Below are 17147 nucleotides of genomic sequence, written 5' to 3'. Positions count from 1 at the left end.
GTTGTCGTGGAAAGAACAGAGCTTTGGAGTCACACAGGCGTGGGAAGTGCCTAGTCGTGAGCCCACCACGTGGTGCACACTCAGTGAGTGGGTGTCGTGTGCATTTGCACGAGTGTATGTGTGTGCACACTTGCGCACCTGATGTCAGGTTTCCTTGGTGGCCGGTCCTTACCCCAAGGACTCCTGATGGAGACGCCGGCTGTCTGTGGTCTCCTGTGAGGAACGCCGCCCCCGCGCGTGCTGGGAGGATGCTGTTTGTGGCGACTGTGCGTTACCGTGGTGACGGCTGGGTTGCGGGACTCTTGCGTCTTCTGAGCTCAGGGACCACACACATCCTCCCGGCTGCTCCATTTGCAGGGCGAGGCTTGGAGCAGCAGTCCGGACAACTCGTGCTCCCCGCCCCACCTCCTTGTCACCCCGTGACTGCTGGGATCCCTACCCTGCCTCCCCCCAGCCCTGCTTCTCACACCCACGTACATGCACGCGCACACACACAGGCACACGTGCACACTCAGGCATGCACCACACCCTCCTCTTGCTGCTGGACCCTGTCCTGCAGGAGCTGAGAAGCCAGGCCCCCAGAGGAAGGCTGTGAGGTGTGTCGTGATCAGGGCCTCCAGCCCAGGGGAGAGGTGTGCTCTGTGGCCACAGCGAGGACCCTGGCGGGAGCTGAGTCACACTGGAGAGGCCCTTTTCCTCATTTGCATGAAGGTACCGCATAGACTGGGAGTGTCCTGAGTGCGTCCCTGTCCCACACGGCGGCCGGAGAGGAGCTCCCGGGCTCCCCCCACTGCCGCTCTATTTCCTCCAGCCTCTCCCCCATACCCAGACCTGACATTTGACAGACGCATGGAGGCATCATGACTCAGCCAACAAAACATTGTCACAAAGTCACATGTGCCCCAGATTACCTCCCCGCCCCATCTCTGATCCCTGGGAAGATGGTGGGAAAGGGGTGAAGCTTGTTATGGGTTGGGGGTCAGAGGTGGGTAGGGTGGGGGGATGAATGCCTTTGCAAATGCAACTTATTCATATTTTAAAGCTAAAAATTTAAAGACTTGCTTCTGGGGTCAGGGATGTGAATGTCAAATTGCCCTCCTCCCCCCTCCCCCCAACGCCCGGCCCAGGCAGAGGGTCTGCAGCTCCTTGAGCCACAGAGGTCTTCCCTTACATGCAGCTCAGTCCTCTCGTCCTGGGACTCCCGCTGCACCCCCAGAGATGGGCCTGTCACCTGAGGATGTGGACACAGCCAGACTCTCAGCACCAGCTGCACCTGAGCTGAGCCTTTGACGAGCAGGGCGGCATGCCCGAGATGGCCACCAGGGGACGCTGCTGGGGCTCGGAGGGCGCTGTGGGGGTGGCACCTCTGCAGACTATCCAGGCCTTGGGGCAGAGAGCAGAGCCAGGCCCCCTAGCTCTGTCCCCAACTCTGTCCCAGCCCTGTCCCCAGCCCTGTCCCAGCTCTGTCCCCAGCTTTGTCCCTAGCTCTGTCCCCGCCTCCCCCCCACATGCCCACCTACACCCGGGGCGGCAGCCTGGTGCCACATGTCCTTCACTGATACGTTTCTGCACCTCCAGCCAATCGTCCCCCCGCCCCCATCCCTGACCTCAGCCTCCCGTTCCTCCTGTGACCGTGATGGGCTGACTCATGTCCAAGGACTCTTGTGGCTCTGATTTGGGGCAAGTCTAGGAGACTTTGGGGTAGTCCTGCCCCACTCTACCGGCATGGAATGAGAAGGCTGCTCTGTGAGTTAAGCATTTTTCCCTTAAAAAAAAAAAAAAAGACGTCTTCCTAATGGGACACGTATCCATCCATTCTTTTTCTATGTGTTTTTATTGTGGGCTCATCCATCCATTCCAGAGGCGGTCACCGAGCACCTACTCCGTGCCACCACTGGCTTGGTGCCGGCGGTGCCGAGATGCCCTGTGATCGATGGAAAGAAGTGTGAGCTTCTTCCTGGACCTGACTGTGCCCTGTGCTCCATGTGAGGCGTGGGACCCTGTCTCCGAGGCTCAGTTTCTCCTCCGTGAAATGGGGCAGCAGCACAAAGCTCCCGCACGTGCTGGAGGCTCCACCTCGCTGATGCCTGCTGGGGTTGGCACACACGGTCCCCGAGTCACCCCTGGTCCCCTCCTCTCGGGGACCGCTCACCCCTCGGAGTCGTGTGCACCTCTTCCCTCACCTCTGCCAAACTCATGGAAAGCATCGCCCTGGCCCAGAAGCCCCCGTCTTGGTCCCCATATAGGCCTTTTAGGACCAAGCTTTAAAAATATACGTACACAGACAGGGTCCCTGTGTGTTCTCCACACCAAGCCATCATTACAGCCACGGAGCAGCTCACACGTGACCCTTGCCAGGATAAACAGGCACTGGCGCCCACAGGCGTGCCGCGCGGAGACCTGCCCTCCTCCCTGCCAGCTGCCCCCAGGCCCCCAGGGAAGGGAGGTGGCTGGGCTGGGTGTGGAGCCGCTTCTCTGGAAAGGTGCCTCCGAGGCTCTAGGAAGGCTCCCTGCAGCCCTCACCCCGCTGACCAGACGGGCAGGGCAGCCGCCTGCCAGCCGGCCGGACTTAGTCTTGGGGAAAAGTGCCTCCTGAAGGGACTCAGAGACGTCCCCTGCGGCAGCTAATAGAGCTGCACACTCCTGCTGGGTCTGGGTGGGGGAGGGCCCAAGGGCTCTGGGGCGAGGACCCCCAAGGGTCCGGATCAGGGGGCCGGTAGCCTGCGGGGTCAGAGCTCTGGGGTTTTCTCTGTTGTTTGCTGTCATCTCCGTGGGTCTGTGACTCTCCCACGGGTTGTGCCATTCATTCATTCATTCATTCATTCATTCATTCATTTATTTATTTTTGGCTGTGTTGGGTCTTCGTTTCTGTGCGAGGGCTTTCTCCAGTTGTGGCGAGCGGGGACCACTCTTCATCACGGTGCGCGGGCCTCTCACTATCACGGCCTCTCTTGTTGCGGAGCACAGGCTCCAGACGCGCAGGCTCAGTAGTTGTGGCTCACGGGCCCAGTTGCTCCGCGGCATGTGGGATCTTCCCAGACCAGGGCTCGAACCCGTGTCCCCTGCTTTGGCAGGCAGACTCCCAACCACTGCGCCACCAGGAAAGCCCCGGGTTGTGCCTTTGATGGACGCAATGGGGGATCTGCCTGCATTCAGTGACTGTGGGTCCCAGGTCCCGGATAAGCCGTGGAGCAGGATGGACTCTGGTGTCTGCTGCATCGAGGCTCCCTGGATGGATTGGTGGAGCGAAGGGGAAAGTCCCTGAGCCTTTTCATGCTCGGCACCCTCAGGCTTTCGGATGCTTCCACCCTGGGAAGGCGATGGGGCACATTTCTGTCTGCCGTGGTGGAGTCTCCTCTGTCCAGGCTAAAGTCCTGCCTGGAAACCAAGGCTGGGTTCCATGACCCAGATCGTGCGGGGTCTGCAGTGGGGCTGCACCCACACACCCTCACCTGGGCTCACACCGCTGGCCTGGGGTCTGGATGCCCTGTACTCAGCCCGTGCCCCGGAAGATGGCTGCTCACTGCCCCCTGCCCGCCGGCGTTTCAGGGGCTCTGGACAAACTGTCCCCTGGACCCCAGCGGCAGACGCTCCCAGCCTGGGGCTGGCTCACACCAGCTCCCAGAGCCAACCCTCAGCCCCTCCCCCTGACTCTGGGGTCAGCGACATCACGTTGGCAGCCTCACAGCGGGGCATTTATACCCCAGAAACTGGCCAGCACTACCCATTTGGGCATCCCCACCTCCGAGAGCCAGTTGTTAAACATTTACCAACACATCTCCAGAGACGGGGTTTCAGGCAGACCTTCCGGCTGACCCTGACCGTGGGGGCCTGGGCCGGGGCCTCTGCTGGGAGAAGCGGGGCCCCCCAAAGTGACGCCAGGCTGGGGTGGTCTCGCGGGGCTCTGGGAGGGCACTGAAGGCCGGTGCCTGCAGCCCCCGTCCAGGGCCGGGACGTCGGGACTCCAGGGCATGTCCAGGGCCCTTAGGAAGGCCTGAGAGGCAGACTCTCGTGCCCCCGGGACCGGTCCCCTGGGGATATGGTTACCTGCCACCTCCCGGCCCAGCAGTGAGTCCTCTACATTCATCCAGCTTCTCTTCTCCCCACTCTAGATCCGGAGTCCCAGAGAAAGAGGACGGTGCAGAATGTCCTGGATCTACGACAGAACCTGGAGGAGACCATGTCCAGCCTGCGAGGGTCCCAGGTGACACACAGGTGAGAGCCAGCTGCCCCCTTTCTCCCATTGTTGGGGGGCAAGGCCTGCGACCTTGGCTCGAGCGTGCGAGGTCGGTGGGCGTCCGAGCAGTGCGCGCTCAGCCCCCGGGGCCACGTCCGTGTGTCCACAGGAGGAGCGTGGCCTTGCCGGGTGTCTGCTCCTGCTGGAGACTTAGGTTTCGTTTCCTTAAGTTGGAGCATCGCTGGAAGGGGGATGGGAAGCAGGAGCCACCACGAGGCTCAGGCTGTGATCTCCCACGTCCATGTCCCTGCTGGCTGCCCGTCTCCTCGTGGTCACAGGGGTTATTAACTACCCTTCTCTTCCTGTTCTGAAGCTTCCATGTGCCCTTCCCGACACCCAGCATCCTTCCTGCCCTTCAGCCGGTGGCCAGCACGGTGGCCCAGGTTCCATACCACGCAGACCCCCTCCACCTGCCCCCCGCGAGCCTCGCAGCCCCCGCCAGGACCCCGTCCGCAGCATCTCCCTGCCCGGTGTCCTGGCCTCAGGCTCTGCCATGACTCAGAATTTCCCGCGCTGGCTCCTTGGGCTGCCTGGATGAGCTCATGCTGTCAGCTCCAAGGGGGACAGAGGGCCGGGCTACACCCTGGGGGGTAGAGAGCAAACAGCCAGGATTGAGAAATCCTGGGGGGTGTGGAGCAGGAAGGTGGAGAAGGGGCCTGGAAGCCAGTTCCTCCCCATCTCCTGGGGTTGGGAAATGAGAGCAAAGTTGGGATCTAGGGGCCGTGCGAAAAGGGCCTTTCTTAGCCCAAGTGTGTGGCCAAGTTATATGAAGACCAACTTTACATACCTCCAGTGACAGAGAACTCATTACCTCTCAGCCATCCCTTCCTTGTGGGGTTGCTGTGACTATGAAGTGGAGCTGAAGTCTGGCCTCAGTGGCTCCCACCCATCGGCTCCCGTTCCCCTGCTGAGACGCCCTTCTCCTTCCTTCCCACACTCTTTCCCCAGCCCCAGCCCATCTGGACACGCAGCCCTTTGCTCCCAGACATCTAAAATATTTTACATGGTGAAGCAAAGCCTCTTCTCTCTGGGGTTACCTCTGCTCGGGCCAGCAGGACCCCGACTAGTGATGAAAGGGATGTGATCAGGGAGGGCTGAGAAAAAAAGTGGGTTGTGGGGCTCCGGGAGGCCCTGGGACTCAGGTCCCTCTACATCTGTGTCCAGCCTCCAGCCCTCCCAGCCCTGGGCAGAACCCAAGTGGGACAGGGGTCTGGCTTGGCTTGGCTCACCATTTTAAGGACCCAGTGGATGAAATGTTGAACGTCCTCCTTCCCCCCAGACAGGGAAGTTGTTGGAACAGTGCTCAGCACCAAATCACCCGCCAGCCCCAACCCAAAGAAGGCAGCAAGAGCTCCGTTCCTGAAAGGGTCACACCCCAGATGACTCAGCCAGAGGGAAAGGGCAGCCGCAGCAGCCCCGGCCCCCTGTTCCCCTGCCTCTGAGCCCCCAGCCCCCCAGCCTCCCTGTGCCCCGACCTCTGAGCCCCCAGCCCCCCAAGTTAAGGCACCTTGACCCCAGGCAGGCTCTGCTGCTTTCTGCTTGGGGGCAGAGTGGGAAGAGGGAGGCCAGAAGCCTTTTGCATAAAGTTGACTGGTGTGTGGGCAGCGCCTCGGGCCTCTGGCTTCTCTCTCCCTTTATGGGAAAAGAACCAAGAGCCCTGAAGCTGGTTTTTCTGTTTACTGTGGACCCAGAGCCACTTCCTGTCTTAGGCTTTGGTTTATATTATTCCTGGTTCACACTTTGATAGCCAAAACAATGATTCCCTGAATTTTTACGGCTCTTTTACTTATTAAAGTGCTTTCCATCAATCAGCCCTTCCCTCGGCCCTGGGAGTGGACGGGATGTGTACACACGCCCTGAGTTAGAGAAGGTGCAGCGGGAGGCTCCGGAGAAGGGGTCACGTGCCAGAGTCGCACGAGCCGATCAGGGTGGCTTCTGCGTCCAGCGAGCTGAGAGCCCGGCCGGCTGAGTGCAGGACAAACACAGGCTCTGTCCTGGAGGAGCTTACAGTCCAATGAGTGTGTCCAGCAAGGTTATTTTCACCCTGCAGCTCACAGGCTGCCTCTAGATTCAGTTCCTTTTCAGAAACCTGTCTTCCTATCCTACTTCCTCTATTTCCCTGGCTTGTTCCCCCGCAAGGAGAGAGTCTGGGTCGGGGGGCTGTGGCCGGAGAGGAAGTGAAACTCCGCCCTCAACCCACTCCAGGCCCACCATGCCCTCCACCCCAAAAAAAGTCCTCCCCAGAGAGAAGCAAGACTGAAGGGCGGGATCCAGGACTGGAAATCAAGGACACAAGTCTGAGCTAGAATTTCCGCCACCGACTCAGAGGTGTCTGGAGGTGTGTTTGGGGATAGAGGGGAGCAGTGAGGTCGAGGCTGCGAGCCGGGAACAGAACCGAGGGACCTGGCGCTCGGCACACCCACACGCGATGCTAGTTTTGCTACAAAACGGGCTCCCCTGAAGCTCTCCATCGTCCCGTCACCAGGGCCGTCATTGTCCTCTTCCTTCCGCTCCTCGTCTCCTTGTCACGGTCAGCTCGTTTTTACTAAGCCCCTACTTGCTGCACAAGGCCCGGTACTGAGTCTCACTTAAAGAACTCGCCTGCACGTCCGTCCTGGGCTCACCCCCGCCCATGCGGTCTTGAGTGCCAAGCACCCGCCAGGGCATGCAGAGGGCAACCCGCCGCGGTGAGCGAGGCAGGCCACACACACACACACACACACACACACACACACACACACACACACACCCCAGGACCACAAGCGCCCAGGGAACTGCTGTTCTCCCTGAGGTCCGAGTCACTAGAAAGGGAAAGTACCCAGGGTACCACACACAGGACAGACAGGAAGCCCCAAGGGGAGAAGCTGGGTGTGGACCAGGCCAGGAAGCCTGGTCACTGATTTCCCTGTCCATCCCGGTCCCCTGCTCACCCACAGGACTTCTGCAGGGACCACCATCAGGGTTAAGGCCCATACAGCTCCCTCCAGTTTTAGATCAAAAAATAAAACCCTGTTTTCTCAGGACTGACAGAGACAATTTTGGAGGATTTTGTTATTTTCAAGGAACTTTACAAAAACAAGAATAGAAAAATCAGTGTCTCACTCCATCTGACCGCCTAGAGTGACTAAGAAATGGATGTGTTTGCAGATTAAAGATTCCTGAGCTCTGTAACTCAGCTTTCCTTTGCCACCCAGCTTTCTTGGCCCACAGATCCCATCTCATTTATTCAACCCTGTCTGGCTCTACTTAGGCCAAGCCACTAAGACCCCACCTGTGGGTGATTTGGGCTGGCACCACCGCTAGGCTTGGGGGGGATTGTGGGTCTCTGCCTGTCCAAGCAGCCACCTTGGCCCCTGACGGAGAGAGGCATCTCCTTCCCCAGCTCCAGACCCCCTGGGCTCAGGCCATCTAGCACTGACCTGCTTCCCTGGCCTGGCCGAGCAGGGCCTGAGGCTTCACCCGCTTCGTCCATTTTCCCACGTTCTCCCCTCTGTCCAGCTAAGGCTGCTCTGTCCTCTGGTGAGGTTCTGCTGCTTCTCCCAATGCCCATGCCTTGGCTGGGGCTAGTCTTCCGGGGACCTGCTGCACAGCTCAGGTTCCCAGAGGTTTTCCTACACGCTCCACACCCCACTCCTGACTTTGCTGTCTCTGGTTTGGGAAGCAACTAGCCCTGAGTTCACTAACAGAAAAGAGGTGCTAGACTCCCCACACAAAATGAATGATCGAGGCCTTCCACACTCAGGTGACTCCCCCAGGTCTCGTGGGCCCCTTCCCGTTCATTGCACACCTTCTGTATGCCAGGCACTGTGTTAGGTCTTTACAACTCTATATATGATAAAGTAGCTATTATAGTATTATCCCCATTTGACAGATGAGGAGATGGAGGCTTGGCAAGGTTGATGACTTGCCCCGGCCCCCTGACTAATAAATAGTAGAAAAGGATTCAAACCCAGGTCATATTATAAAATCTGTGCCCTTACCGTGTACGGGATTCCCTCCCTAGCGCTCACCGGCCTCTTCCTTTGACAACCTGAGCTGACACACCTCAGGGCAACATACACCCTAAGAGGCCTCCTGGAGGCCCAGGAGCTCGGGCAGGGGGGCAGAGGCGGGAGGGCGGGAGAGTGGAGGGAGGCATTACAGCCGCCCGAGGATGGGCCTCAGAGCGTGGACTGGAGAGTAACCAGTGCCCTTCCGCCCGCCCAGCTCCCTGGAGATGACCTGCTACGACAGCGACGACGCCAACCCCCGCAGCGTGTCCAGCCTGTCCAACCGCTCGTCGCCCCTGTCCTGGCGCTACGGCCAGTCCAGCCCGCGGCTGCAGGCCGGGGACGCGCCGTCGGTGGGCGGCAGCTGCCGCTCGGAGGGGCCACCCTCCTGGTACATGCACGGAGAGCGCGCGCACTACGCGCACACCATGCCCATGCGCTCCCCCAGCAAGCTTGGCCACATCTCTCGCCTGGAGCTGGTCGAGTCGCTGGACTCGGACGACGTGGACCTCAAGTCCGGCTACATGAGCGACAGCGACCTCATGGGCAAGACGATGACGGAGGACGACGACATCACCACCGGGTAGGAGCGGCCCGTGGGCAGCTGGGGGGAGAACAGTCCAGCGCGTGGACGCCAGATGGGCGGATGGACCCCAGGGAGGGCGAAGGGACCACGGACAGCGCAGCGCGTGGCTCCCATAAGGGTGGATGGACTTCGCCCCAGGGAAGGAAGCTGTGCTGGGACAAGGAGCCAGTGGCGGGCCTCGCGTGGGCGGTCGCGAGGCTGCTGAGGTTGAGCGGGGTGTCGGGGGGCGACGTCTGAGGAGCTGATTGGTCAGCGAAGGTGCCCCCTCATTGGCCCCTGCGGCTGTCATTCTGTGGCAGCCCCGCCCTCCACCTGGTCTCCGCCCCCGACCCGCTGGTGGTCTCGGCCGTGGAGGATCCTTGCGCTGCACACGTGCACGTGGGACGGCCTGACCTCCCTATTTGAGAGTCAGGGTGACAGGGCCGCTTTCCCTCGAGGGACTACTGGGAAGAGGGGCCGAGGGCGTGTGTTGGGAGCGCTGGAGAGCGGAGCGCAGGACTAGCTCTGCTTCCAACGCCCGGTCCCGACCCCTGTCCCCACCCCACCCTGGCCCCCTTTCTCCTCCTCTGGTTTCTTCCTTTGCAAACCTCTGCCAGCGCTGCAACTTCCGAGTCTGACCCAGACTCGGAACCCTTCTGTCAAATCCTTCTTTCCCATATTCCTCTTCTCATCTTTTTCTGCCCCATAGACAGGGTTGGGTTTTTGGAGCAGCTTGCAGGGGCTTGGGTTTGGGGAGCAGCTTGCAGAGGGGGGGCAGTCTGGGACATGAGAGGAGAGGACAGGAAGAAAGAATTGCTAGGGACTTCAGGGTCCAAGAGCTGAGACCAGAGCACTGCACAGCTTCTGGAAGCTCTCAGGCGTCTCCGGCTGGCTCTACCTCCACTCGCCCTTCTTGGTTTGCTGGGCCCTCCCAGGGACCACACGGGTAGCCACAGTGCCCCTCCCCCCCCCCTCGGAACTACCACTCCCCAGTAAACAGCTCGAACTGGAAGGGAGTGGAAGGTAGCTGAGCTCCAGGCTGTCCACTTCTCCCCACCCCAGGGATATACTGGGAGGACCGGACCTGGCAGGGCCTGTCCTGATGACAGGCTGCTTTGGAGCAAAACAACTGACTCATGAATGGGGTTGTTTACTTCTTGTAAGTCCCAGGGGCCGGCCCACCTCTTGCTCAGATTCGCCAGCATGGGGCTGGGGCCGGAGACAGTTGTCCAGCTCCTCGTGGGTGCAGAGGCTGTGCTAGGTGGAGGAGAGCCTGGCGTCTGGTGCTGCTCTGCACAGCCTCTGCCCCAGGAAGCCCTTCTCCTCCTCTGAGGAAGTGTTGGGTCCCTGCCCTCTGACATCGCCCAGCTGGACAGGGCAGAGAGCTCCCACGTCCAGGACTCTGCCTTTGGAGAGACCCCAGTCTGAAGCAGGTGGTGGGACCTCTGGCACCTAACCAGCTGTGAGCTTGGGCAAGTCACTTAAGCTCTCTAGGCTTCGGTTTGTCTATCTGCCCAGTGCAGATAACAGTAGAACTTATCTCAGGGTGATGATAAGGGTTAAATGCATTAATTATGTAAAGTGCTTGGGATAATTCCTGGCTCTTTGTAATTGCTCAATCCTTGTTAGTTTATTTTTATTGCTATTATTACTGTTACTATTATTGTTAAAATCACCTTCTAAAGGGGGGGGGGGAACTCCTGCCCTCTGAGCGTCCCAGGCTTGCCCTCAGGGACTGGGCAGTGCAGCAGAGCCCCATCACGATCGGCAGCAAGGACAGATGTAGCAGCAGCTGGCCAATCCTGGGGACATAGATTCAGGGGTGTGTGGGTATGGAGTGCTGGGTGGGGGAGCCAGGAAGGACGCCCTTTACCCAGCCTCTAGTACCTTTTCTTTGTCCTCTTCCCTCTGGACAGTGTGTGTGCTCCTGAATCAGTGCAAAAGCAGAGTTCACTAGACTGGCATGGATGGGACCTTCCTCCCCTGTGCACTCATGCCCGTCAGCCCTGGGGAAGCGTGGGGTTCGCAGGGAATACAGAACAGAGTGGCGATACCCACAAAGTGGACCTCACTGCAAACTGCAGTGCTGGTGCCAAGATAATTTCACATGAGTTTTTACGGTCAGTCTGCAGTTAGCAGCCAGTTCTAAGGGGGCTCCGGCGTTAACATCCCCACCAGAACTGTCAGCCCACGCATCCTTCAATGCCCTTGAGCAGTCAGAGTTGAGAGGAATCCATTTATAATCCCCAATAATTTTAATATAACCAATCACTCCTCATTTATGTGTTTTCACAGTTAAGTGTCGTGTTTTTTCACTTAAAAAGACCTAGGGCATCCTAGGTTCCAGCAAACCTGAGCCACACTTGCCCAGCCCCTTTCTGGTCCTCCCTCTCCCACTGTGGTTTCCATCCAGGTTTTGTAACTTAGAAAACATCCTGCTCCTAAGAAAATTGCTTTTCCTACTCATAAAACAGGCAGGGCTATTCCCTTCTCACCTACCAGTGACACCCCATCCTTCCCCGTTGGCCACTGCCCATGACCATTCACTTCCCGACTCTCAGAAGTCTCAGCACTTGGCGAGCAGGACAGGTGAGGCTCGCCGCTGGGCTTTCGCTTCCCCCCTCCCCCCGACCCCAGCCGACACAGTCACAGGCCATCCAGGTGAGACGTGGAGGATGGCAGTGACCCCGAGGCTTTCTCGGTGCCCTCCGTCCATCCCCTGCTGGGGGATCATCCACCTGGGGCTCTTCCCAAGCCCGTGTTCAGTCCGGAATCAGCCCTCCCCGCTCCATCCAAACGCCTGGCCGTTTCCCGGGTTGCCCATCTGGGTGAGCTCAGGGAAGGCAGATTCTTCAAACTGAAGCTCAACAAACCAGGAAGAGGAAGGGAATGCAGCTGCTAAAACCATCATATACTTGGAGTTATATATTTAAACAATTGTGGTAAAATATGGTTTTATATGTGGCTAATATCCTAACTGCTTTTAAGTTTAAGAGTTCAGTGGCGATAATTACATTCACATTGCTGTGTCACCATCACTGACGTTCATCTCCAGAACTTTTTCATCTTCCCAAACTGAAACTCTGCACCCGTTAAACACTGACTCCCCAGCCCCCTCTCCAGCCCCCAACCCGACCCTTCCTCTTTCTGTCTCTATGAGCTTGACTATTCTAGGGACCTCACAGAACTGGAAATCATACAGTATTTGTCTATTTCTGACTGGTGTATTTCACTCAGCATCATGTCCTCAAGATTCATCCATGTGATAGCAGTCGGAATTTCCTTCCCTTTTAGGGCCAAATAATATTCCATTGTATATATAGACCACAGTTTGTCTATCCATTTACCCATCGATATACAGTTGGGTTGCTTGCTATGAACATGGGTGTACAAATATCTCCTCAAGAAGCTGCTTTCAATTCTTTTCGGTGTATTCTCAGCATTGGAATTGCTGGATCATATGGTAGTTCTATTTTTAATTTTTTCGAGGAACCACATACAGTTTTCCAGAGTGGCCGCACCATTTTCCATCCCCACCTGCAGTGCATGAGGGCTGCCTTTTCTCCACATTCTCGTCAACACTTGTTATTTTCCATATGTTTGTTTTTTTAATAACAGCCATCATGATGGGTATGAAGTGGTTTTAATCTGCATTTCCCTAATGACTAGAGATGTTGAACACCTTTTCATGTGTTTATTAGCCATTCATATGTCTTCTTTGGAGAAATATCTATTCAAGTCCTTTGTCCATTTTTTAATCAGGTTGTTTGGTTGTTGTGGTTAAGTTGTAGGAGTTCTTTATATATTCTGGGTATTAATCCCTTATCAGACATATGATTTGCACATATTTTCTCCCATTCTGTGGGTTGCCTTTTCATTCTGCTGATGGTGCCCTTTAATGCGCAAAAGTTTTTCATTTCAATCAAGTCTAGTTTATCTCTTGTTTCTTTTGTTGCCTACACTGTAGGTGTCATAGCCAAGAAATGATTGCCAAATCCAATGTCATGAACCTTTTCCCCAATGTTTTTCTCCAAGAGTTTTATAGCTGCTGAGGCTTTTTTTTTTTTCAGTTTTTAAAAAAAATTTATTTAATTAATTTATCTATTTTTGGCTGCGTTGGGTCTTTGTTGCTGTGCACAGGCTTTCTCTAGTTGCGGCAAGTGGGGGCTACTCTTATTGCGATGTGTGGGCTTCTCATTGCGGTGACTTCTCTTATTGTGGAGCATGGGCTCTAGGCGCACGGGCTTCAGTAGCTGTGGCTCGCGGGCTCTAGAGCGCAGGTTCAGTAGTTGTGGCGCACGGGCTTAGTTGCTCCACGGCATGTGGGATCTTCCCGGACCAGGGCTCGAACCCGTGTCCCCTGCATTGGCAAGCGGATTCTTAACCACTGCGCCACCAGGGAAGCCCACTGCTGGGGCTTTTTAAAAATACAAATTCCAAGTCTCATGCCCGGCCTACCTCTTCTACCTCAGGAAGCCGTATTTTTCTGACGCTTCTCAGTGATTTGGGCGCTAGTCTGTCTTCCCATAAAGTTAACAAATCTTCTTCATCGTAACCCCGACAGCATCTTTCAGCCTTGATTTGGGTGGGCACAGTGCCGGGGGGGCTTATTCCACTCCAAATAGCATAAGATTACAAGAAAGCGTTTAAGTATTCACCTGAAATCTGCTTCACTTCTGCCTATTGATTCAAATGTTGTCATCTGAGAAAAACAGACTAAGTGGAAGTCTTCATCCAAACATTTCAACATGTTCTTAATGATGGTTCAGACAGTCTCTTCTCTACAAAAGAAAGAGTCCCCAACTCATTTCAGTACTTCCTGAAATGACCCAGTTTTCCAGATCCCACCTGTCCTCGTTACCCTCCTCTGGAAGCTCTCAGGTTGTCAACGATCCCCTTAAAATTTGGCACCTGGACTGATCTGCCCGGTCCTGGCAGGGTGACATCCAGAGCCCGACCCTGTGGCCAGCATCGGCTTGGCTGCCGGCTGTCCTAGGTGGCAGCTCAGCACATTTTTACCTCCTGAAAAGAGAAGAGGAATTTGTTTTTTCTAAAAATAGGAAGGTCTGGAATTTAATCTAAAGAAGGAGATGAGTTCCACAGCCATCTGCACACGCCTAGCCCCCAGTGTTGGGGTGGGAGGCGGGGAGGCTGCACCTACAGAGGTGAGTGTGGGCTCCGGCGGGGGGGCGTGCGTACGGGGCTGCGTGTGCCCTCCAGCCCCTCCCTCCTTTGACTTGGACGTGCCTCTCACTGCCTCCACTTCCGTCTGTGTAAGTGGTGGTCTGGGTGGGCAGGAACCCCAGCTGCGTCCCCAGCAGTGGTGCTGTCACACCCTCCCGGGGGCGTCCTTCACCTGGTGTAGAGTAGTCTCTGCAGCCCTGGCAGGACCGCTGTCGGGCGACCTCGACCAAGGGCCGCAGAGCTTTAGACAGAGCCCTGCGGGTGTGCCGGGGGACAGCGGGGCTCCATCGTCAGGTGGTCCCTGCTCCGCGTGGCGGCTGGCTGCTCCTGTCCTGTCCCTCTTCGTCCCCTCCTTCCCCAGCCTGTCCTCTTAAACCGTGCTCAGGAGCTCGGGAACAGATGGGATTCGTTTCCTCCTTGGTGCTGAAGTGTCCTGACGTTGAAAAATGTCAAATAAAATAAACTGTAGGCCCCGGTCTCCTCCCAGGCTGGCTTTTTGCTCCCAGAGGCAGGAGCCCAAGCCTTAAAGAAACCCTCCCGCCTTGCTGAGTGGCCTGGGCCTGGGCAGCCCCCTCCTGAGAAGGAACGTCACTCACTGGGCTCCAGGTGGCTGATCCCAAGATGCCAAACCCCACCCCGTTTAGGGACAGAATCCTCCTGCGAGGAGCACTGGCTTTGTAGGGTTTGTACAGAGAGAGGAGGACTCTGGAATGTGAGTGGGCAGGGAGAAGAATCTTCCTCCCCTGCCCCTGTCTCCTCTGTTTCCTGGCAGGCATTCCACCCCGTGGGCGGCTGGACCAGGCCGGGCTTTTGCCCGTGGAACACAAGGATTGGGGCAGAGGGGTAGGGGGCCATCCTGGGGAGGACCCGGCATTCAAGTTCAGGAAGGAATCGGTTCCTGCCCTTGAAGGGCTTCACATCGAAAAGGGAGGAGAATGCCTGCTGTATCCATGGCAGCAGCAGAAGTGAGGTGTAGCTGACGCAGACAGTGGCTGTTGCCTCTTTGGGGGTGACATCTAACGATGACCTGCAGCTTCATGCACGTGGCCTCGGCTGCCCTTCTCTGGGTGCAGGGGAAGGAGCATCTGAGCATCCGGGGCTCCCTCCTGAGCCCCCCTCTAGCTCGCTGTGTGGCACTAAGCAAGTCCCCAGCCCCTCTGAGTCTCAGTTTGCTCAGTTGTAAAAAGGTCATCGTTTGTGCCTTGGGAGGATCAAGTGGAAAAGAGTAAGAGTGCTCTAAAAAGTATGAGGAACTGTCGGTTTGAAATATTTATTCTGGTTTCAACTTACGGTTCTGTTCATTTAACTGATGGCCTCTGTCTTAATTAGGGGCTGCTAGAGCATCCACATAAGATTTCTTCAACTTGACAGATGAGTTCACAGAGTTTGGGCTTTGACTCTGTTGAGGGGGATGATCTTGTTTTGCTTTTTTACAGCGTCTTGATGTTCTTTCTGTCCTGTGGTGCAGAGTTAAATGAACCGGCCTTTGCGCACAGGCTTGCCAACATGGCACGCCAGGACTGGCGGGGTTGCAGAGTGGTGTGGAGTACAGCTCACGGCTAGACAGAGCCCTGGCTCTTCACCTGAGCTCTGTGCGTCACTGTGGGTGCCTGCTCTCCCTCTGCCTGAGTTCCCTCGTCTAGAAAAAGCAGAGCGTGGTGGTACCCTAGTCTGTAAGGCTGGTGCGAGCACCGAATTAGTGAACGTGTTTACTTTGTATATAAGAAGTGTTAGATGTTAGCCATTTGGTGACTGGCGGTAGCAAGCTGGTGGCCCTAAGCTGTCACACGCACCTTCTGAAAGATAAGACAGTACTTGGAAAAGTGTGTGTTAACCTTCATGCTTGAACGTGATGTTTCTGAGCCTCACTGGGAGGGTGACAAACTAAGTGGTTTACCAAGCAGGATGGCGGCGTCCTGACCCACTTCTGCCTGTTCATGCAGTGCTATCGTGTGGCAAAGGGTGTCCCTGTGTGGCTTGGAGACCCCCGGCCACGGGTCCAGCATGTGGCTGTGCAGTGTAGCCAGACTAATTGCACACAGGACCGCACAAGTGACCATGGTTCCTTTCCCGCCGTGACCTGGCTAACGGGGCTGCCTGTACCTCACTCAAACACGTGTGTTGTACATGAAGTGTGTCCTGGGATGGAGTCCCCAGAAGCAGACCTCGAGACAAGGATTTGTGTGCAAGTGGCTTATTTGGGAGGTGATTCCAGAAAGCACTGATGGGGGTGGGGATGTGGGTCGGGGAGAGAAGGAAGCCAGTGCAGGATGCGTTCCGTGCGGGTCACTGTTGAGGTCAGCTGGGCTTGGGGGTTCCGGGGGATTACGTGCCCACCCAGAGGGCCAGGAAGCCTGGGTATTTATCTTTCAACTCCCAGTCGTTATTGGCTGAGGGCGGCTCCCAGGGGCATTGCATCCTGGTGTTTTCTCCTGCTCCACACAGGCTGGGAGCCACAGGTGCCTGCAGAGCGGCTGTGTCTGTGTTTACGGAAACAGTAACTGCAGAGGGGACATAGGTGGGATACAAGGGGCATCGATTATAAAGAGGGAAGATGGGAAGGGAGGAGGCCGTGGAGTCAGATTCCTGGTCTGTTGGGAGGGAGGGGGTGGCTTCGGAGAGCCAATGGCTGTCGAAACACCCTTAATTCCTAAAACAGAATAGTGAAAGCATTGCTGAGAGTGTGTGGGGTTAATCGGGATCACAGGGTCTGTTCAAACCCAACAGGGTCGCTGGAAGGTTGGAGTAAGCCAGGTATTCCAGAGGCGCAGCTGGATGTGTGCTGGTTGCCAAGGCAACGGATGCAGGCAGAGGAGGGGCCCCTCTGGTGTGTCCTAGTAACCTACAATTGAGCTGCCGGGTTTTCCCCGAGTTTGATGATATACAAGCTGGTTGACAGTCAAGACGGATAAGGGCTGCGGAAGCCGTTGAGACGGGTCTGGCACTTCCCCACCAGTCCTGCCCGCCCGCCTGCCTGTCCACTTGTCTCTTCTCCGTCATCGTCGGCCTTCTCCTTTCCCCGCACACCTTATGTTCTGGGATGAGCCAGCTGGGCTCGTGGAGTGCTGGAAATTCCATGCAATCTGATATTACAGGAAGAGCCCAAGTTTGGAGTGGGCTCAGATCCCAGCTCTGAGGCTTTGGGGAGGCTGTGTGTCCATTCTGGTGGGGC

At 56.7% G+C, this 17147-nt stretch overlaps 1 protein-coding gene across 6 annotated transcripts in view; it reads left to right on the top strand.

The window, feature by feature from the left end:
- NAV1 (neuron navigator 1) overlaps positions 1-17147 on the top strand; it is a 215089-nt gene that overhangs the window by 123610 nt on the left and 74332 nt on the right. For all 6 annotated transcript variants that reach the window (XM_082462991.1, XM_082462992.1, XM_082462989.1 and 3 more), the window contains 2 exons: positions 4113-4215; positions 8444-8809. In XM_082462991.1, the coding sequence (XP_082319117.1) occupies positions 4113-4215; positions 8444-8809 (469 nt within the window). The remainder of the gene's footprint in view (positions 1-4112; positions 4216-8443; positions 8810-17147) is intronic.

The sequence above is a fragment of the Balaenoptera physalus genome (genome assembly GCF_965194825.1).
Source record: "Balaenoptera physalus genome assembly, chromosome: 1".
Classification (NCBI taxonomy): Eukaryota; Metazoa; Chordata; class Mammalia; order Artiodactyla; family Balaenopteridae; genus Balaenoptera; species Balaenoptera physalus.
Note: the sequence above shows the minus strand (reverse complement) of the source record. Positions and strands in the feature narration are given on the sequence as shown.